A 23,290-nucleotide genomic window follows, 5' to 3' on the forward strand; every position below is an offset into this window, starting at 1 on the left:
CCAGATCTTCATCAAAATCTAACCATTTCGTCCTTGTCAAACACAGTACATCTGCCAAATTTCGTTTGAATCCGTCCACAACTTTTTGAGATATCTTGTTCACAGACAGACAGACAAACAAACAAACGAGAAGGCGTCATGCAAAGCACGATACTTGCAAAATCCACCCCCCCCCCCTCTCTCCCCCCAAAAAGGATGCCATTGATCCATCAAATTGCCAATTTCATGAAGATTAAAATTGACGATCTTGATCAAAGCTCGGGTTAAGGATGAAAAGTGATGATTTTTCAGATGAAAATAGATGATTTTAGAAGTTTCACCTTGAGTTGACCTTTGACCATTTGACCTCAAAAATAGTTGGTTTCCCTATTTAATGACTCGATATACAAATGTTGTTCAATTGTCAAGACAATTGGATTAAAATGGCGATTTTAGAAATTTGACCTCGAGATGACCTTTGACCTCAAAATCAATAGGCTTCTCAATTGTGACGACCTCTATGCCTTGGTGAGGTTTCATGACGATCAGTTTAGAATTGTGACCTGTAGGCCGGTGACAAACAAACAGACAGAATAACAAACGCAACCGACTAATATACTTGAAAAATCTTCGATTTTGTAAGTAACAAACAGACAAATAGCAGGGGTGAAAACATAACCTTCATCCACCTTTGGTGGTGGAGGTAATTATTGAATTGGTTATATATGTAATTATTGAATTGGTTATACTAGAGAGGTACCCGTGCTACGCACGTGTGGGAGGCCAGAAGCAAACAGACAATACAGAAACGGTGAAAACTAAAGCATGAAACCAATAAATTCCACATTCCTGTAGCATTTTCAGTCGCACGGCAGACATGGACAGCAAGTTCGTGAAGGACTTCCATGAAAAACATACCCGTTGTTCACAAACAAACAGGTCCGTGTGTTCCATTCCCAGTCAATGGCGAATCTGCATATGGCGATCCGCGAATTTCACGTTTAGAAAGTAGAAACATCGATCGTGGGTCCGTGGCGAATCTGCATATGGCAATCCACGAATTTCACGTTTAGAAAGTAGAAACCGTCACGGCATTCCGTCATTCACTTGAACTCGATATCTCTTTTTTCATTCCAAACAGCATAACTCCAATCACAAATTAAATAACATTAATATAAAAAATATATTTTTTACTACATTCGTGACATAAACAAATATTTAAATCCTGATGTGAAGTTCCGTATGGTTGGGTGAACACAATTACGAATTCAAAATCGTAATTGTGTTCACTCGATTCCAATCATCAATTGATACTTTAACAAAACGATTAACACGATTGACTTTTAACGATTTAACATTACCAATGAATGACGGTTGTATTGGGATATTATCAAACCATTGCCGTCATCTGTCCACTTCCGGATTCGCTGCAGGTTCGTCATTCTCATCAAAATCTAAACAGTATTTGTAGAATTTCAACAAAAGCCACATCACTGTTCATATCGGTAAATATTATTCCATCGTGTTTGGAAAATTGGAAAACTTGGAAAACTTGGAAAAGCAATATAGCCTATTTTACTCCCAGGGGTCCCAGGATTACCCACCCAAAGTATCGTTGCGATCGGTTCAGCCGTTTTTGCGGTACCTTCGAACGGACGGACGGACATTTGGTGAATTCTAGTAAGATATTGTCGTGTGTCTTCCCTGTAGTGAAGACCTCAGGGCTGTCGACCCCTGTAGACCCCTGCAGTGAAGAAGAGATCCATCGAGTCCTGCAGACACTGTACTTGCATGCACCGTGAGGGACCTTTGCTTCATACATTTATTACGTATGAAAATATTAGAGGCCATAAATGTACACTTCCATGAACTGGATGGTAATCATAGAATACTTCGTTATCTTGTGCAGTTGACTTGGTGCGAGGCAATTCTTATTTTTTAAGGGTTTTTAAAATGTGATCTAATATGGCTGCCAGACCATGTGACCGATGACGTCATAAATTTACGTTCTCCAATATAATTGTTGCGTCGATCACGCTCAATAAATTTTCGTGATCGGTCTAAGTGTTGTACTTGTCAAATTATGATGTTAAAGCGCGATGCTGCGCGCGCTAATGCTTACGCAAAGAGCAAACGGACAACGCGGTTCATAAAAGAGTCTTTATTCAAAGTACTCATAACTGCAGCACTAAACTGCTCAGGGCTGCGCACTCCGCGTATATCGTGAGGCCACGCCTCTCTCCCTGGCGTGGCCCATCCCCACTTGGTGTGCGGGGTGATGTCACCACGTCAGTGCTTTCGTGTCCGCCACACGTGCCCCCCCAGAATCCCCGCGCACCTGAAGGGTCAGTTTGCGGGGCAAACGGATGACCCGGCCGAAGCGCCCCCTGGTGACTGGCGGCGTCTGGGATGCAGGGATGCCATCTGGGATGCCTCCGGCAGCAGGACCGGGGGGCGGCATGGCGGCGGGGCTGGGCGGTGCCGGGGGTCCGCCCGAAGGGGGGCGGCCCCGACGCGGGGGTCGGGCCACTGGCGGTGGATGGTCCACGTCGAGGTGGGCCAGCTTGAGGCGGTCTACAGAAACGCGGTCAGGAGTACCGCCGATGTCCAGGGTGAAGTGCTTCGCCCCGGTCTCCAGCACGCGGAAAGGCCCGTCGTACGGGGGCCGCAGTGGTGTCCGGTGCGCATCGTGGCGGACAAAGACGTACTCCGCCGTGCGAAGCTCCGGGGCGACGTGCGTCGGTGGGTGCCCGTGGCATGCCGTTGGCACCGGGGTGAACCTCTGGGCGGTCTCTTGCAGAGCGGAGCGCTGCTGTGCCGCGGACCATGGTGCCGTGGAGTCGGGGAGGAACTCGCCCGGCACCCGCAGCGGTTGCCCGAAGACCAACTCCGCCGCGGATGCGCGCAGGTCCTCCTTGGGCGCCGTCCGGAGGCCCAGCAGGACCCAGGGGAGCCTGTCGACCCAGCCGCCGTCGCGGAGGGTGGCCCGGAGCGCGGCCTTCAATGAGCGGTGAAATTGCTCACACACGCCGTTAGCCTGGGGGTGGTAGGCCGTGGTTCGGTGCAGCCGGACCCCGAGCCCCTGCGCGACCGCCCCCCAGAGCTCCGAGGTGAACTGGGGGCCGCGGTCGGACGAGATGTCTGAGGGGGCGCCGAACCGGGCGACCCAGGTGGCGATGAAAGCCTGCGCGACATCCGCCGCCGTCGTCGACGCCAAGGGCACGGCCTCCGGCCACCGGGTGGTGCGGTCCACCATGGTGAGGACGTGGGTGAAACCCCGCGAGGGGGGCAGAGGTCCCACCAGGTCCACGTGGACGTAGTCAAACCGGCGTTCCGGCACCGTGAACGGGGCCAACGGGGCCTGGGTGTGCCGGTGCACCTTGGCGCGCTGGCACGCGAGGCACGTCCTGGCCCAGCCGCGGACGGCCTTCCGGAGGCCATGCCAGACGAACTTGTCGGCGATCAACCTTTGGGAGGCCCTCGCGCCCGGGTGGGACAGGCCGTGGATGGCGTCAAACACCTGGCGCTGCCAGCCCACGGGCACGATGGGGCGAGGACGCCCGAGGGAGACGTCGCACAAGAGGGCCGCGCCTGCGCCGTCGAACGGCACCTCGGTGACACGGAGGCCCGTGACGGCGGTCCGCAAGGCCTGGACGTCGGGGTCAGCGGCCTGGTCCGCTGCCATCCGGGCATAGTCGATGCCGAGGTGGACTGCGTGGGCGACGGCCCGGGAAAGGCAATCCGCCACCGGGTTGTCCTTCCCCGCGACGTGCCGGATGTCCGTCGTGTACTCGGACACGGCCGAGAGGTGACGCTGCTGCCGGGCCGACCACGGCTCGGTGACCTTGCCCATCGCGAAGATCAGCGGCTTGTGGTCGACGAAGGCTGTGAACGCACGGCCCTCGAGCAGATGGCGGAAGTGCCTGACCGCCAAGTGAAGCCCGAGCAACTCGCGGTCGAAGGTACTGTAACGGCGTTCGGGCGGGCGAAGCTGCCGGCTAAAGAACGCCAGCGGTTGCCAAGCTCCACGCACTCATTGCTCGTGCACCGCGCCCACCGTGTAGTCCGAGGCGTCGGTGGTGAGGGCGATCGGTGCATCGGGCGCCGGGTGCGTGAGCATGGTGGCGTTAGCCAAGGCGAGCTTCGCGCCCGTGAACGCCGTGTCCATCTGCTCGGTCCAGGTAACATCGCCTTTGCCCGGCTTACCTCGGAGAGCTTCGTGCCGGGGGCGCAGGAGCTGGGCGATACGGGGCAGGAACCGATGGTAAAAGTTCACCATGCCCAGGAACTCCTGCAGCCCTCTGATCGTGCGGGGGCGCGGAAACCCCTTCACCGCCTCCACCTTGGCCGGCAGGGGGACGGCTCCGTGCCTGGTGACACGGTGCCCCAGAAAATCGATTATGGCGGCGCCGAACCGGCACTTTGCGGGGTTCACAATCAGGCCATGCTGGCCCAGGCGTTCGAAGAGCGTGCAGAGGTGGCGTAGGTGCTCTTCGCGGGACGCGCTGGCGACGAGGATATCGTCCAGGTAGACGTAGACAAAATCCAAGTCGTGCAGGATGCTGTCCATCAGTCGCTGGAATGCCTGAGCCGCATTCTTCAGACCGAAGGGCATCCGCAGGAACTCGAAGAGTCCGAATGGCGTGATGACCGCCGTCTTCGGGACGTCCTCCAGCCTGACGGGGACCTGATGGTAGCCGCGTATGAGGTCCACCTTCGAGAAGAAGGACATGCCCGCCAAACGGGCGGAAAAGTCCTGAATGTGGGGGACGGGGTAGCGGTCGGGAGTCGTGGCGTCATTGAGACGGCAATAGTCCCCGCACGGTCGCCATCCCCTGCCGGGCTTCGGCACGATGTGCAGCGGCGACGCCCAAGCGCTCTCTGAGCGTTGAACGATGCCGAGTCGCTCCAGGGTAGCGAACGCCGCTTTTGCCACCGCCAGCTTCGTCGGCTCGAGGCGGCGTGCCCGGGCGTAGAACGGTGGCCCGATGGTGGGGATGTGATGGGCCACCCCGTGCTTGACGGCCCCCGCCGAGAAGGTGGGCCGCGTGAGGGCCGGGAAGCCGGCGGGTGAATGCGTCCGCTGCCGGAAGCGTACAGACCAACGTGGCCGGAACCGAACCGTTCGGCAAGCCGCTTGGCAAGCCGCTCGTTGAGCTGCTCGACGAGCTGGGCAGCGCACAAGCGAGCGAGCTGAACGTCTCGGCCTGGACAAGACGTCTGCGCTTTACGTCGACCAGGAGCCCATTAGCGCACAGGAAGTCCGCGCCAAGCAGTGCCATGGGCACGTCGGCGGTGACGAACGTCCATCGGAAAACCTGCCCTCCGAACCGCAGAGAGAGGCAGCGTTTTCCGTACGTACGGATGGGCGTCCCGTTCGCGGCAAGCAGCGCGGGGCCCCCGCCCGCGGCATGCTTGTCTGACGTGCCGGCGGGAACGACACTCACCTGCGCTCCCATGTCGCACAGGTAACGGCGCCCGGATAAGGTGTCCGTTATGAACAGCAGGCTGCTTGAACGGCCGGCGCTCATCACCACTATTGAGCGCCGGCCCGGGCGTTTCCCGACCTGTTGAAGGAGCATGGCGGATGACATTGCCGAGCCTCGTGGCCAAACTTGGCGTGGAACCAGCACCAGGTGGTGGAGCTGGAGGAGTGTGGCTGGCTCCGCCAGGCCGGTGGAGTTGGCGGTTTTCGCCGCGGCGGTGGGCGGGGCGTGGCGGCGGTCACGAGGGGCGTATCAGCATGCTGCGTATGCTGTGGAAGCTGATGCTGTGGATCAGCAGCATCAGCCTCGAGGTCCGTGACGGCCGCGCCGACTCTCACCCGCGTATCCGAAGCCGCGAAGTACCTGTCCGCCTCGGCTGCCAATGCTCGGGGTTCCGTTAGCCCGGTCCCGGCCAACGCGAGGCGAACCTGCGCTGGAAGTTGGCGACGGAAAAGCACCCGCAATAGAGAACCGGGGGCTTCGTCGCCCAACAGTGACAGCATATGGTCCATTCGGACCGACGGGCGCGTGTCGCCGAGCTCGGGGAGATCCAGGAGGCGGTCGGCCCGTGCGTCGTCCGTGAGGCCGAACGTGGCTAGGAGTAGCCGCTTGAGTGCCTCGTACTTGTGGCCGTCCGGTGGGTGGCGAAGGACGGACACAACTCGAGCGGCCGTGCCGGGCCCGAGGGAGGCGACGACGTGGCAGTAGCGCATGTCGTCGTTGGTGAGGCGCCGAAGCTGAAATTGGGCTTCGGCTTGAACGAACCAGACTTCGGCCTGGGCCTCCCAAAATTCGGGAAGTTTAATCGCCATTGCCTTGTCATTGGCCATTGCAATGGCGTCGTGTTCGGAAGGATCGCTACGGCAGATCCAACGTCGAGGTCACCATATAAAGCGCGATGCTGCGCGCGCTAATGCTTACGCAAAGAGCAAACGGACAACGCGGTTCATAAAAGAGTCTTTATTCAAAGTACTCAAACTGCAGCACTAAACTGCTCAGGGCTGCGCACTCCGCGTATATCGTGAGGCCACGCCTCTCTCCCTGGCGTGGCCCATCCCCACTTGGTGTGCGGGGTGATGTCACCACGTCAGTGCTTTCGTGTCCGCCACAATGTCATAATGAAGGCACCAATGACATCATCGTTAACAACACTTGTTCCCCATGCGGAGTTCTTTACATTGAACCATATTTCAATTTTTTTCCATGGAGAGGTTTTGGAGAGAGACGTGCAACGTTTTTCGGTTTTTCCAAGATGTCGCCTGTACCACCTATGGCGCCATAATTATCATTTAAAGGACAGGAGTCCAACTTTTAACCTTGCATAGTATCAGGTCAGGAACCGCAAGGCCGTTGTTAAACTTGTTTAAAGTTCTTGAGAACCAGCATGGTCACTCACATTCACTGATATACTAACTGGATTGCAGGTTCAATGCTGAATGTTGACGCCACCGTCCGCCATCTTTTTTCACCCAAAAAGGAATCATCCAAGCACCTCCACCACTGTATCCAATGCCTGCTGCACACGCCATACCTGTTCATGATTGTTCCAGAATGATCTGAGCCCAACATAGAGAAAACGAGCGCACACGAAGTTTTATCTTGAAAATGAGATTTTAAAAATTGTTTGTGCACACCCACACAAAATTACTACATTAAAAAAATTAATGAAATGAACAAGGTGAAATACTTCTCTTACAGTAACAAAATATCCAGCAGGTTTGAAATAGTCAAAACACTCAAGGGAAAAGTTAAAGTTGGTCAGGACGTGAATAAATACTTTGTATTTTATTTTCTTTATAATGAATTGATTATATTGAAGTGAAGTGTATTGATTGGGAGATACAGATATAACACTTTGCGCATTAAAACAACTTAGAGTATCAAAGTGAACTTTTAAAATTCACAATGTGGTGTATATTACCAACACCACGATTGGAGGTATCTCACTTGGTGCCACATGACCCTAAAAATAGCCGTTTCTGTTTGATAGCGGGAGCTGGTATGTTTGTATGGCAATCGGAGCTCGAAATCAAAGCAAAAGTTGTGAATGCGAGGATTTTTCGATATTTTTTTGGAGACAAGGTCGAGGCTTGTGTAAGAGCTAACACATTAAACCCGAAAACATAAACGGACACATAAAACGTATAATAAAAGGAGCGGGAGACAAGAGGGGGAGAGAGAGGGAAGCACACAAGCACAACAGTAGAGAACAAGGACATTGAGAGATCTGTGGAAGGGAGAGGGCTGGTGCAGGGGAGGGCGGGGGAGGGTTAAACTGTATAAAGCAAATGAACACTACTAGGAATTTCAGGAAAGAAGTTTGAGATTGAAAGAGGTGGATTTGGGGTGTTTTAACGGGGGTAGAAAAGACAAAGGTTTTGGATGGGGGAAGATAAGAGATGGTGGTGAACAGCTGTTTTAAAGACCTGGAGGGAGGAGTGGGATTGAAGGGAGTGGGGGAGTTTGTTCCAGAGGTGGGAGAAAAGAGGAATGAAAGAGTGAATGTGAGCAGAGAGTCTTGATTTTGGCAGTTTAACCATAAGAGAGTTGCTGGCAGATCTTGTGCGACCTGTAGGAATATTTGGGGGACAGAGCACAGACATAGCAGGCGGTACAAGGCCGGAGAGGAGTCGGTAGAATCACAGAAAGACCACCAACCTGCCTGCGGTGAGTGAGTGAAAGGCCCTCAGAATTGGCTTCATCGCCGGAGATTCCAATGATTCTGAATGCTTTGGTTTCAGCAGCGTGAAGCCGAGCTAGGTGTGAGGCAGGAGCGCCGGCCCATAGGGGAGAACAGTATTCCATTGAGCTGCGAATGAAAGCCTTGTATGTGGTGAGGAGCTCAGGTGTGCCAAGGAAGGACCCCGCATGACGGAGGATGCCCAGTCGGCGACTGGCTTTGGAGGCCAGCTTGGAAATGTGGTTTTCCCAGGAAAGATCATGGCAGATAGTGAGACCCAAAAGCTTGAGTGACAGAACTTCTTGGAGAGGATTATTCAGAAAGTGGATGGGAGGGTTGTCCAGTCGGTCTTTTCGGAGAGATATCGTAAGAGTGTGAGATTTGTCAGGATTGAAAGACATGTTCCACTTGTTTGACCAGTCTGTGATTTTGTCCAGATCTGCAGAGAGTGAGGAGGCTGCAGACTGCCGATCTGAGGGATGAGGAATGGAGCGGCAGAGAGTGGAGTCATCAGCAAAGAGATAGAGAGGATTTTCCAGAGTCGGAGAGATCATTGATGAAGACCAGAAATAGCATAGGGCCCAGAACACTACCTTGGGGAACTCCAGCCAGAACAGGAAGGGGAGATGAGAGAAACCCATTCAGAGCCACACGTTGACTGTGACCAGAGAGGAAGTCGGCAAGCCAGGTGTGAGGTTTCCATGGATACCATAGGAGGAGAGTTTGGTGAGCAGAGCTGGGTGCCAGACCATATCGAAGGCACGTGATATGTCAAGGGAGACAGCTCTGATTTCCTGTTTGGCATTGAGGACCTCCATCCATTGTTGAGACAGCAGAAGCAGCATGACCAGAGTAGAGTGACCTGGTCTGAATCCAAATTGATGATCCGAGATCAAGCCATTGGAGAAGAGGAAGGATTTTATGTCAGAAGCAATGATGGATTCCATGACCTTGCTGATAATTGGAGTTGCAAGGATCTGTTTTTGCACCTTTTTGTGTAAAGCTGTAATGTTGGCGGATTTCCAAGGTGATGGCAGGTGACTTTGAGCAAAAGAAAGGGAGAAGAGAGCAGAGAGAGGGTGTGATGGAGCGGCAGAGCAGGATTTTAGGACCCGTGGGCTGATGCCGTCTGGTCCAGTTGCAGAGTCAGAGTGGAGGTTTGACAGAAACTTCTCCACCTTATCAGGAGAGAAGGACACAGAGTCCAGGAGCAGCTGGGTTCGCCTGGGTAAGGTGGGTACAGAGAGAGAAGGGGTTGGGACACAAGATTTTGAGGCAAAACTTTGTGGTAAATTTGGCTCTTTAACACAGGTTAATTTATTTATTTTCTTAATCTTTCGTATACAACACGTGGTTGCTGGTGGCATCATTTTCTGGAGGTGCAGCTCTGCCGCTGATACAATGCCCACTGTAAGTTAGAGCAGGATTTTGTCATTTTTTTGAGGATGCCGGCGATAACTCGCTTACTCTTCGTGAAGGGTTCATGGGATATTTAACGTCCACCAACAGCCTTGCCGATGGAAAGTCACTCAACTTTGGCTTCGTTCGCGTTCATCACGATTTGAGCAACCGTAGGCGGCAAACGACGGCATTTTGCTTAAAAGTACAATAATGTAAGCAAATATATCAGTTTTAAATCAGCATATTGTAAAACCAGTGAAATCAAAGAAAAGATCAGCGACAGATTTCCACTTGCGTTCACACATCCAGTGCGTGTTTTTGGGGAACCAACATGGCCGCCAGTACACTTCCGGGGGTATCAAAATAGATATGCGATTCATGTGGGTCGTGGTCTATCTAGATCCGAGAAGCGCTGAAAACGCCATCGCATTTTAAAGCAGAGGAAGAAGCGGCATAGAGGAGGATTCGGAGGAAGAAGAGCACGTGTATCGCTGTCCCTCAGTTCTGTGGTACCGGAATGAATTGTCCCGAAGTTACGAACTCCGAGCTGTGTCCGATGAACCGAGATCTCTCGGGTGAGGAACACAAGGTGAACCCTCCGGGATCCACGAGGGTCTCCGATGGGATGAACCTGCTCGGTCCAGGAGAATCTCCCGCGGATAAGGAGTTCGGACCCGGTACGTGACGTTCTTGTTCCCATGCGGGGTCCGTGCTGTGCACTATGTACGTTAATAGTTTATGTGGGAATCGAACCATGTACGGATATCGGGTTCCCTCGTACAAGATCGTGTTGACTTCCTGATCTGGTTCCCTCGTACAAGATCGTGTTGACTTCCTGATCTGGTTCCTTCGTAGAACTAGAAGATCGTGTCGATCTCTGGTTTCCTCGTACGAGATCGTGTTGACCTCCTGATCGGGTTCGCTCGTACAAGATCGTGTCGATCTCCTGATCTGGTTCCCTCGTACAAGATCGTGTCGATCTCGTGATCTGGTTCCCTCGTACAAGATCGTGTCGATCTCGTTAGTCTAGTAGGAAGACTAGGTCCCCCTGCACCCCCCGGAGATATACTTCTAATCAGTGTTTCTAGATTGGAAAAAATGTGTAGAAAATGACTAGCTATGGCCCCAAGCTGAAAAAATGTCCCACATACCATTTTTATGCAAATTACTGCTGCCATTATCAAAAAAAGACTAGGTCCCCCTGCACCCCCCGGAGATATACTTCTAATCAGTGTTTCTAGATTGGAAAAAATGTGTAGAAAATGACTAGCTATGGCCCCAAGCTGACAAAATGTCCCACATACCATTTTTATGCAAATTACTGCTGCCATTATCAAAAAAAGACTAGGTCCCCCTGCACCCCCCGGAGATATACTTCTAATCAGTGTTTCTAGATTGGAAAAAATGTGTAGAAAATGACTAGCTATGGCCCCAAGCTGAAAAAATGTCCCACATACCATTTTTATGCAAATTACTGCTGCCATTATCAAAAAAAGACTAGGTCCCCCTGCACCCCCCGGAGATATACTGAAACTGGCAGTGACTGGTGATTGAAATGCGGTGCCTTTTTGTGTTTCAGGTCGAGGTACGTGAACTCCCCACGATCTACAGCAACCAGGAAGAGACTGATACCAGGGTGGTTCTGTACCTCCATCATGCTGCTACCATCGGATACAAGAACGCTGTAGTCAGAACACCGGACACAGACATCCTCCTGATCCTGCTCCACCATGCCCACAACATCAAGCTGACGGTGTACCTGGATACAGGGTCAGGGAAGCATCGCCAACTTGTCAACGTCTCTGAGCTGGCAGAATCCCTGGGAGAGGACTACTGTGCCACTCTCCTGGGGTACTATGTGTTCAGCGGAGAAGACTGCACCAGTGCCTTCAAAGGGAAGGGAAAAGTCGGGCCCTTGAAAAAGCTGGAGAAGAATCCCAGGTTTCACAGGGCATTCGGTGAATTTCACAGGGTATTTAGAAAAATAAAACTTTGTGTTAACGTCTGTGTAGACGGACCTTAATATGAGTCTATTATTTCGTAAAACTGTGATTATTTTGTAAATAAAGCACTAATTAGCATACTAGTATACCATAGACACATGTAATCATGTTATGAATAGTTCTATCATGATCTATGCCCTTCAAAACATGGGTCTAGACACCTTCATTTTTCAATTATCTGCAATATTGGCTGAGATATGTCAAAAATCGTTTTTTTGATAATGGCAGCAGTAATTTGCATAAAAATGGTATGTGGGACATTGTTTCAGCTTGGGGCCATAGCTAGTCATTTTCTACACATTTTTTCCAATCTAGAAACACTGATTAGAAGTATATCTCCGGGGGGGTGCAGTGGGACCTAGTCTTTTTTTGATAATGGCAGCAGTAATTTGCATAAAAATGGTATGTGGGACATTTTTTCAGCTTGGGGCCATAGCTAGTCATTTTCTACACATTGTTTCCAATCTAGAAACACTGATTAGAAGTATATCTCCGGGGGGTGCAGGGGGACCTAGTCTTCCTACTAGACTACGTGATCTGGTTCCCTCGTACAAGATCGTGTTGACTTCCTGATCTGGTTCCCTCGTACAAGATCGTGTTGACTTCCTCATCTGGTTCCCTCGTAGAACTAGAAGATCGTGTCGATCTCCTGATCTGGTTCCCTCGTACAAGATCGTGTCGATCTCCTGATCTGGTTCCCTCGTACAATATCGTGTTGACTTCCTGATCTGGTTCCCTCGTAGAACTAGAAGATCGTGTCGATCTCCTGATCGGGTTCCCTCGTACAAGATCGTGTTGACCTCCTGATCAGGTTCCCTCGTACAAGATCGTGTCGATCTCCTGATCTGGTTTCCTCGTACAAGATCGTGTCGATCTCCTGATCGGGTTCGCTCGTACAAGATCGTGTCGATCTTCTGATCTGGTTCCCTCGTACAAGGTCGTGTCGATCTCCTGATCTGGTTTCCTCGTACAAGATCGTGTCGATCTCCTGATCTGGTTCCCTCGTACAAGGTCGTGTCGATCTCCTGATCTGGTTTCCTCTTACAAGATCGTGTTGACCTGATCTGGTTCCCTCGTACAAGATCGTGTCGATCTCCTGATCTGGTTCCCTCGTACAAGGTCGTGTCGATCTCCTGAGCCGGTAATCGATCCCGTTTGTTGTAATCGGAGCTCTAACGGACATTTTGATTCCCGAGAGCAGAAGGCAGATTCGTTATGGACGATTTTGAGACGGTTTTTTTTCTTTTCTTTTTGTATCGAGGCTCGTGAAAGGGCTAACATTAATCACACAAAAAGTCAAACCGACACATAAAACAAAAAAGGGAGCGGTAGGCAAGATGGGGAGAGAGGGGGAAGGACACAAACAACATTTGAGAGCAGGAACATCGGGAGAAATGTGGGAGGGGGAGGGCTTGGGGGGGAGGTGGGACAGGTATAAAACACATGAACACTGCAAGGACTTCCAGGACAGAAGTTGGAATTTCAAAAAAAAAGTGTATCTGGGGTGAATTAGCGGGGGGTAGAAAAGATCAAGGTTTTGGATGGGGGAGGATAAGAGATGGTGGTGAACAGCTATTTTAAAGACCTGGAGGGAGGAGTGGGATTGAAGAGAGTGAGGCAGTTTATTCCAGAGGCGGGAGAAAAGAGGAATGAAGGAGTGAAGGTGAGCAGAGAGTCTTGATTTTGGCAGTTTGACCATAAGAGGGTTGCTGGCAGATCTTGTGCGATCTGTAGGAAAATTTGAGGGACAGAGCCCAGAGAGAGCTGGAGGAGCAAGGCCGGAGAGGAGTCGGTAGAAGACAGAAAGACCACCAACCTGCCTGCGGTGAGTAATTGAAAGGCCCTTGGAGTTAGCTTCATCGCGGGAGATTCCAATGATTCTGAATGCTTTGGTTTCAACAGCGTGAAGACGAGCTAGGTGTGAGGCAGGAGCACCAGACCAGAGGGGAGAGCAGTATTCCATTGAGCTGTGGATGAAAGCCTTGTATGTGGTGAGGAGCTCAGGTGTACCAAGGAAGGACTTCGCACGACGGAGGATGCCCAGTCGGCGACTGGCTTTGGAGGCCAGATTTGAAATGTGGTTTTCCCAGGAAAGATCATGGCAGATAGTGAGACCCAAAAGCTTGAGTGACAGAACTTCTTGGAGAGGATTATTCAGAAAGTAGATGGGAGGGTTGTCCAGTCGGTCTTTTCGGAGAGACATAGTCAGAGTGTGAGATTTGTCAGGATTGAAAGACATGTTCCACTTGTTTGACCAGTCTGTGATTTTGTCCAGGTCTGCAGAGAGTGAGGAGGCTGCAGACTGCCGATCTGAGGGATGAGGAATGGAGCGGCATAGAGTGGGGTCATCAGCAAAGAGATAGAGAGGATTTTCAAGAGAGTCGGAGAGATCATTGATTAAGACCAGAAAAAGCACAGGGCCCAGAACACTGCCTTGGGGAACTCCAGCCTGAACAGGAACGGGAGATGAGAGAAACCCATTCAGGGCCACGTATAATTCAGGGCCAGGATTGTGATGATTATGATGATTATGATGATTGTGGCTGGTGATGATGGTGGATGGTGATGATAGATGATGGTGATGGTGATTATGATGATGGTGGATGGTGATGATAGATGGTAATGATGATGGGTGATGGTGATGATAGATGGTAATGTTGATGGATGGTGATGATGATGATGATGATTGTGGATGGTGGTGATGATGATGGTGGATGATGGTGATTATGGTGATGGTGATGGTGGTGGTGGATGGTGATGATGATTCTGGATGATGATAGATGGTAATGATGATGATGGTGGATGGTGATGATAGATGATGGATGATGGTGGATGGTGATGATGGTGGTGGTGGATGGTGATGATGATTCTGGATGATGATAGATGGTAATGATGATGATGGGTGATGGTGATAGATGGTAATGTTGATGGTGATGATGATAGATGGTAATGATGATGATGGGTGATGATAGATGGTAATGATGATGATGGGTGATGGTGATGATAGATGTTAATGTTAATGGTGATGATGGTGGATGGTAATTATGGTGGATGGTGATGATGATGATGATGATTGTGGATGGTGGTGATGATGATTGCGGATGGTGATGATAGATGATGGATTATGGTGATGGTGGTGGTGGATGGTGATGATAGATGGTAATGATGATTCTGGATGATGATAGATGGTAATGATGATGATGGTGGATGGTGATGATAGATGGTAATGCTGATTCTGGATGATGATAGATGGTAATGATGATGATGGTGGATGGTGATGATAGATGGTGGATGGTGATGATGATGGTGGTGGATGGTTATGATAGATGGTGGATGGTGATGATGATGGTGGATGATGATGATGATGGTGGTGGTGGTCTTGGTGATGATGGTGGTGGTGATTATGATGATGATGATGGTGATGATGAATGGTGCTGGTGGTGATGATGATGATGAATGGTGATGGTGATGATGATTATGAATGGTGATGATGGTGATGATGATGATGGTGATGGTGGTGATGATGATGATGAATGGTGCTGGTGGTGGTGGTGATGGTGATGGTGATGATGATGATGAATGGTGCTGGTGGTGATGATGATGAATGGTGATGGTGGTGATGATGATTATGAATGATGGTGATAGTGATGGTGGTGATAATGATTATGAATGGTGATGATGGTGATGGTGATGGTGATGGTGGTGGTGATTATTAAGAATGGTGGTGGTGTTATTTTTGTAATTTAATTTTTTTTTCTTTTTTTTTTCTTTTATCAATGTTCAAGTAACTATGCATTTGGTCAATTATTGCTGTAAATGAAAATCCCAGATATGGTATCGTGCTGTACATGCAGGTATGTGATACAAGGTAGCTGGAAAAAAAATTGCAAATAAATGAAGGATGAACCTTCATCTATGCCAAACCTTTGATCATTCTTTTAAAAGGGGTTTTTTAAGTATGTTTTTCTTTTCAGATTGGATTGTGAAAGTGAAGGTGGAATATGAGTTTGCGGATGATCCAACATCTCAAGAGAAAGGTCTGAACCACCTCAACTTTCCGCATGTTCCATCTACAGACAGTTATGCGTGCATATATGAATAGTGGACAAAAAATGGTAACACCTGGTTAAATGAGGGACACCAAACAACGGCTTCCACACAGGTGTGGCCCATGTGTAATTGAGCAAATAACATCCCAGCATACTTAGGGTCATGTATAAAAATGCTGCACAGGCCTGGGTGACTCTAATTATGGCTCGCATGGCTGCAAGAGGAGACCCCCCAATGCCCCGTCCACAGAGCACATGTGGTCGCCCAATGGTTTGATGAGCATGACACTCATGTTATCCATATGTCATGGCCTTCTCAGTCACCAGATCTGAACTCAATCAAACATTTATGGGATATTCTGGAACGACGCATGAGACAGCGTTTTCCTCATGCATCAAACAGGTGAGAGTAGAACGACTTTCTTGTGAAAGAATGGTGCTGCATCCTTCCTGCAGAATTTCAGATGCTGGTGGACTCTATGCCACGGCACATACAGGCCGTGGTGGCCTAACGCCCTATTAAATAACTTTACATTGGTGTTTCCATTTTTTTGTCCACTACCTGTGCATTCTACATACTGAGGTTATTCTCTGAAGAGATGCTGTTTGACCTTCCTTAAGGCCACGGAGTGATTCAAAGATCCAGCTCATTACCTCTGACACCAAAGTTGGATGGAGGTTATGTTTTCACCCCTGTCTGTCTGTTTGTGAACAGAATATCTCAAAACGTTGTGGACGGATTCGGACAAAATTTGGCAGAGACGTAGCGTATGAGACACGGAAGAAATTATTAGATTTTGGTGAAGATCCAGAGTCGGATCTGGCTACTAGAATTTTAAAAATGATTCTTCACCATTGGGAGATGGGACCAAAAACTATACATAGCAAGATATCCCAAAAAGTTGTGGACAGATTTGTACGAAACTTTGTGGACTAGTTGGGTGTGTGACAAGGACGAATCTATTGGATTTTGATGAAGATCTGAATATCGATTCTGATACGATGTTTATTTGATTTTTAAAGTGATTCTTCACCATTGAGTGATGGGGTTAAAACAAACATATAGCAGGATATCTCAAAAAGTTATGGATAGATTTGGACGAAACGCGGTGGACAGGTTGTGTGTGACAAGGAAGAATCGATTCGATTTTGGCGAAGATCCGGATCCGGCTAGTAGAATTTTAAAAGTGATTCTTCACCATTGAGAGATAGGGCCAAAAACAATATTAGCAGAATATCTCAAAGTTGTGGACGGACGATTTTGATTAAATGTGATTTTCTGGTCTACTCTGGGATACAAAACGTAAACTGTTCACCTGGTGGAGGTATGCTCTCTACTGAGTGTCGTTCTAGTTATTCATGGATTTTCCTCTGCACATCCAAGGGTCGCAATATTTGTTTGAGATGTTCAGGGTAAATGTGTGTGTGTTCTAACAGCTGTGGCGGTCGCAGTTAGATGACAAAGAAATAGGTAAAACTAGAGAGCAAAACTCCGCCAGGCTGAGCAGTTTACGTTTTCTATCCACTGAAAGGCCAGATCTGGATTTAAACCTGAACCAAAAGCTAATCGGCTCGTTCTTGTCACTTACCCAACTGATTAGTTGGTTGTCACTTACAACTTTTTGTGATTATAATGAGACATATCGTTATTGGCCCGAATCACTCAATGGTGAAGAATCACTTTAAAAATTCTGAGATCTGGATCTTCACCAGAATCTAAACATTTCGTCCTCGTCACACACCCAACCTCTCCACCAAATTTTGTCCGAATCCGTCCAAAACTTTTTGAGATATCTTGTTCACAAACAAACAGCCAGACATTGGTGAAAACATAACCTCCATCCACCTTCAGTGGCGGAGGTAACTATTTTAATCAATCCTACAAATGAATCGAATCGAATGAATCCTACAAAATCAATCCTTAACCCTGGTGTTGGGCTAGCGGCTAGGGTGTCAGCTTATGGATCCTAGGATCCTGGGTTCGAATCCCGGTCGATCGCTGAATTAACGCCAGGGGGGTTGACTCAGCCTGTCATACCTTCCGAGGTCGGCTAATTGAGGACCAGTTCACTGGTAATTCCCTGGTTGTCGTTAAAGGCGGCAAAAAGGGTTGGCGTCAGGAAGGGCATCCGGCCGTAAAACATTGCTTCAAAAAGGGGACCGAAAAACAACAACAACCACGGTCCCCGAAAAAGGCCAACCCCCGCTTTGCGGGGAAAAATGGCCTCTAAAGGTGGTTTCTACAAATGAATCGGTATTCACGATGGACAACATGAAATAAGGAGAGAAAGGATAAAAGAGGTGATAAAAGAGAAAATATATCTCGCCTCGTACTTTTCAGGATCTAATTGGATATGTTGATAAACTATGAGGTAATCAAGATATTTACTGGAGGGGTGGATCGCAATTTTAGCAAAAAATTTAATTGCGAGACGAGAATAACTGCTGAGTTTCCGTGAACAAAGCAAAAAAGGTGTGAAAAGTATTTGTTAGGTTTTTAACCGTCCAGAGAGTAAATGGTATGATGATTTGTGATCGTCAAACCCTGAGTCTCTATTGTGAGATCTCATGACGGTGACTACAATCCAGAAGCAGGCTAAAAGAATATGTGTGCTGATAGACTGATAGAGTGGGTATGAGCGGTTATTAATATTATACAAGGCATTAATTTTACCCACTACTAGAATAATTATTTTTTGTTTAGATTTGCTTGTTTTCCCCTTCCTCTATTGTAATGAACTGCTGTCACATGGTTTGCAGGTGAAGCTCAAGTGGTGAAGTCAGAAACGTTTCAAAATAACCTTCTTCAGACTTCCCAGGATGCTTTGAGCAATGATCATGTAAAGGAGGAACCGTGTGATTCTCTACCTATGGAGCCAAGCAAAGCTGCTCAGCTGATTGAAGGTAAGCCGGGCTCTTTATAGATCACATCATATTGTGTTTACTTGTTTAGTTAATTATTTTATGATTAAATAATTTTGTTATAAATCCTGCAGAATGACTGGTCCATTGAAATTGTTTTTACTGAAATGTCTTGTTTTTGTGAGCAAGACAGGGATACCTGTTTCATTTAACTCTTAGATGCAGGCGTCAAAAATCATACATAAACGCAGCCATTGGGCCTCGGAGGCCCAACTGATGTATTCGTGTAATGGTTTTTTTTGGGTTTTTTTTAATAGATTTTTTTTTCTTTCATATCCTTTTTCAATCCAAGTCGATGCTCATGGATGTGTATTTGCTCAGAAAATGTGAATCATTGATCCTATTAGTTGGAAGAATCCCATACAAGTAATGAATCTGTTTTGTTTGTTTTTTTTGCAAAAAAAAAAATTTGGTTCCTGGTTTTTCAACTTTTTTTTCTCTAAAAGGTTGAGGCTCATGGAGAGTATTTGCTCAAAAAATATGATTCACTAATCCTTTTATTTAGAATGTATATGTCCACAACTGTCAAAAATCCTACACCTTTGCAGCCATTGGGCCTCGGTGGCCCCACTAATGTATTCATGTAAAGTTTTAAAATTTTCATATTTTTGTCACTGAATTATTTGTAACCAAGTTATAGGAGCATATAATGAGGCTCATATCAAGAAAATAATGATATAACATAGTAGTACAACAACATTTATGTGGGGCCTCGAAGGCCCCAGGCCTGCATTCGTGTCGGATTTTCGGGTTATAAGTGAAGAATGAAGATTTTCCCACGAGCCTGAATGAAACTTTTTTTTTAATGTCTGAATTTTGTGTAACAACATGAAAGTTGGTGAAAATGAGGTTCATTCCAAAAAAAAATTGTACAGCATAGTTTTTGCAACAAAAAAAAACCTTGTGGGCCTCCGAGGCCCAATCACTGCATCCAAGGGTTAAAATACTCCAAAAACATTCCGTACTTTGTATATCTGGTCTTAACTCCGATTGATTGGACAAAGAAGTTGTAGTTTTAAAAGTCTGCATTTCACCAATGCACAATGGGGAAATGACAAACCAATTGAGATTACTGTGACTCGTCAAGTTTGAAAGAGAAGTTTATGACAATCCAACCATGTGATCCAATAAGCATATTGAAGATCATTGCATCACGTCGGACAAGTCGGTCACAACCATTTCCATGCGACCTAGTTTGGCAGTGTTACAATCATCTGCACCAACTTTGGATGATTTCCCGTAGAAAGGATTTCAACAAATCAGCTACGTGACAATCTTGAACACATCAACTATCTGCAGATTCCTCTATTCACTTCGTGGTTCTGTTGTTTTAAATAATTGGTAGCTTCTATCATTGTCCAGTTTGAGTTATGCATCCCACCTTTCAAGTTTCTGATCAGATCGATATCTAATGTCACCATCTCCCTGATTGATGACGAGCTTGCACTATGACTGCATTCTAGATTTTATTCTATTCACGATTACTGTTTTAACCTCACAATTTCTCTATTAAACTACTTTTTTCCATTCCACAGACTATCTGGAAGTACTTATGCCAATTTTTATCCCCATTGACAGGAGAAATGGTTATGTCTCTCTCAGGTAACCTACAACAGATCAGGAAATGTTCCGATACCTGCAACATGACCTGTACTGGTTTCTGTTAAAGCGCAGCTCAGAGCGAACGATAGATCAAATTTCATCAGCACTTGTCAAGTGTTATACAAAAGAAGTTGTCACGTGTAGATCTTGTAACTGTTTCCTTTAATACAACGGTGACTGCAAAAACAAAACAAACAAACCACCCAATGTTTGCACAGTTTGCCATGCCACCATCATAATCCAAAACAGAGAAAAGAACAATTCACATCGCAAAATAATGGCAAACGTGACATGAGACCGTTATGAACGTCAAAATGCAGAGATCGCCCACCGACCAGAATATGATCAAACACAGACAGTAATGTGTTATTACTCACCTGACTATGATTCGGTGGAGGGTGAATACAAGAAAAGATTAACAATATAGAGCAGCAAAGATTGTCACAACACAACAGGACCCAGGTGGCTCTTAAATATCCTCTCATAAAATCTCAGCGGAACCTCAAATCTCTCGGCACCTGCCACAGGCTGAGCTCCAGCCAAAACTCCACCCAACTGGTGATTTCCAACCATTTTATTCCACCCTTATTTGCACTTTAATTATCCTGTGTTTGCGAAGTGAAAAGCGGGTTAAGCAATCGGTTGCGTGCATACACCTGGCGAACGTCCATGCATCCGTCCATGCAAACGTACGTACATAACTGCGTGTCTGCATTTTTATTCATTTTCTCGGCAACCGTTGGTCTGATTGACATGAAAGTTTACCATAGGAGCGCCTCCGACTGTAGAATTGTTTTCTTCATAATTATGACATCATAGGTCACATGTTACGGACGCCATTTTGGAAAAAAGTTACACCTCTATATCTCCAAAACCGCTCAATGGGAAAAAAAATTTGAAACATGCCTCATTGTCAAGTACTCCCCATGGGAAATAAGATATGTTAATGATGATGGCATCGGTGCCTTCATCATGACGTCATAATTCGACAAGTACAACGCTTAGTCTGATCAGTATGATTTTTTTTTTCTCTGCAACTGTTAGTCCGATGGACTCAAAATTTTCACAATAGGAGCGCCTCCTCCGGTATAAATTTCTATGACAATTATGATGTCGTAGGTCACATGGTACAGGCACCATCTTGGAAAAACTAAGAAAAGTTGCACCTCTATATCTCCGAAACCACTCCATGGAAAAAAATGAAATGTGGCTCATTGTAAAGAACTCCGCATGTGGAATATGTGTTGTTATTGATGCCGTCATTTGTGCCTTAATTATGGCATCATAATTTGACAGGGACAACGCTTAGTCTGATCAGTTTGAAATTTTGTGAGCGTGATCTACGCAGCAATTATATTCGAGAATGTAAATTTATAATGTCATCACTCACATGGTCTGGCAGTCATATTGGATCAAATTTTAAAAACCCCTTCAAAAACAGAAGAGTTGGCTTGCACCAAGTTGACTGCGCAGAGAAAGTATTCTATGAATACCATCTAGTTATGCAAGGTGATGCGTGCAAAGCAGCCCTGCAAAAACAGCTCCTCTCCAAAGGAGGTTTTGAATCGTGATACTAAAAAAATCCATGGTCAGTATGACCATGTATGTCAGTATGACATATAGCCTTTCCTCCGTTCATCGCTCCGTGGAGCTCACATGAGTTTCCCTCATTGCGGATTTCTTTGGGAAATTCTCCAAAGGGAATATTCGAATAACTTTCCTTTTATCATCTTCAAACAGCCGTTATTCCAGGTATGGTCTATGGACATGTTTACTCACAGCACCTTTCTGAAAGGATAAACCAGCCAACTCTCATATTTACTGTTTAATTTTTGCAGTTAATTCTTGAGACTTCTTCAAGTCTTACAATTCCTGATGGCATGTCCATGAGATGTCAAATTTCCATGTGAGCATCTGAAGGAATGTGTCTATGTATTGGGCATGCTCCAACATGCCTAGTCATCCCTGGGTTCTTCTTCGCTCTGCCATTGTATCCTTTTCAAAGCATTGTGGAGTATTGTTCTCCTGAATGGCCTGGTACTTTGTCTCTTATCTGGATATTGCAGAGGGAAAAGCTATGAAAGTCACCAGAATGGTGATCGAAGTATGGTGATCGCCATGGGAAGAAAGGAGAAACTGATGTTACAGGCATTATTAACACTTGGTCAGAGCAAGCCTCTGATTGCTATGCGCTGTCCAGAACGATGGAACAATCTTTGCTAATCAAAATGAAGACAGATTACTGCACTGTAGTCCCAAGAAGGAAGCCAGATATTAACAATACGCATCCGCACTCGCGCTGACGCATCCACACTCGCGCAGACGCATGCGCACTCGTGCAGGCGCATATGCACTCGCACAGACGCACGCAAACACTCAAACACATACATACTGTCGTGTTCCCGGGGATTAAGATCCTCCAAGGTAACGGGAAGCCGATCGAGCTGAACACTCCGAGGTGTTCAATCCAACTATTGCGGAGTTAATACGCGCGGGGGATGAGGCAGCGAAGGGTAGCGAAGCTCTTACCTGCACGGACCCTACTGGACGTCTTCGACCCTGGTAATCAACTCAACCTGACACGGAATTAAAATGTACAATAAAAAGGTTTAATAAAAGAAATGCCAGCAAACAAGAAAATACATGATAAAACTGAGATTCCTAATCGAGGGACCCTCCATATGGACTCGTAAAACAACACAAGGGGAAAAATAACAAAGTAAAAATGTGTGTTTGTGTACTTAGCTCTGGTCCCCTTGATCGTGCTGGATCGTCACAGGCCCCTGCGTCCCTGCGCGGGAAAACACACGCCCTGGTGTGAAGTCCATGCACGGGAAAACCGGCCTTGGCGTGCAGCTCGTTAATCCAGCCGCGGAGCGCGAAGCGAGCAGGCTGCGCTCGTCCACTCACCGTCTGCTCCACACAGCACCGTGGTCCCTCAGGGCGGACACACACCGCACCGTCAGCACCAACAAGCCAGGGAAAGGAAAATGTGGCCGCTCGAATCGATCGCCCGGACGAAAAAGCGCAAATGTCCGACTGCAAGACACCAATGTCCCTGTCCCAACGCAAGAGCAGGAAATGTGATTGTGCCTTCAATAGGAACCCAGCGCAAGAAGAGAATATCTGCGACCATTCGCTTTCAATGTCCCTGGCGCAAAAGCTCGT

The 23,290-nt window shown here is 47.6% G+C and overlaps 1 protein-coding gene and 1 long non-coding RNA gene across 7 annotated transcripts in view; one reads left to right on the forward strand and one right to left on the reverse strand.

Annotated features, from left to right (window-relative positions):
- Nucleotides 1-1,624: 1,624 nt before the first annotated feature.
- Nucleotides 1,625-9,906, reverse strand: LOC144892267 (uncharacterized). 2 transcript variants are annotated; one of them, XR_013623481.1, is made up of 3 exons: nt 9,842-9,906; nt 6,862-6,978; nt 1,625-1,723 (listed from the first exon to the last, which is right to left on the reverse strand). It is a non-coding gene; the product is annotated as an uncharacterized LOC144892267 (long non-coding RNA). The 2 variants fall into 2 exon arrangements; XR_013623480.1 differs by having other exon boundaries at nt 6,862-6,981.
- A 44-nt stretch (nt 9,907-9,950) lies between these two features.
- The window catches only part of LOC137427540 (uncharacterized), a 74,882-nt gene continuing 61,542 nt past the window's right edge, over nt 9,951-23,290 (forward strand). For 2 of the 5 annotated variants that reach the window (XM_068117116.2, XM_068117114.2), the window contains exons 1-3: nt 9,951-10,223; nt 15,524-15,586; nt 18,359-18,502. In XM_068117116.2, the coding sequence (XP_067973217.2) occupies nt 10,064-10,223; nt 15,524-15,586; nt 18,359-18,502 (367 nt within the window). In that variant the 5' untranslated portion in view covers nt 9,951-10,063. Of the gene's footprint in view, nt 10,224-11,125; nt 11,505-15,523; nt 15,587-18,358; nt 18,503-23,290 lie in introns of all 5 variants that reach the window. The other 3 variants (XM_078778046.1, XM_068117115.2, XM_078778048.1) reach the window with 2 other exon arrangements.

The sequence above is a fragment of the Myxine glutinosa genome, chromosome 5 (assembly GCF_964187855.1).
Source record: "Myxine glutinosa chromosome 5, kmMyxGlut1.1, whole genome shotgun sequence".
Taxonomy (NCBI): Eukaryota; Metazoa; Chordata; class Myxini; order Myxiniformes; family Myxinidae; genus Myxine; species Myxine glutinosa.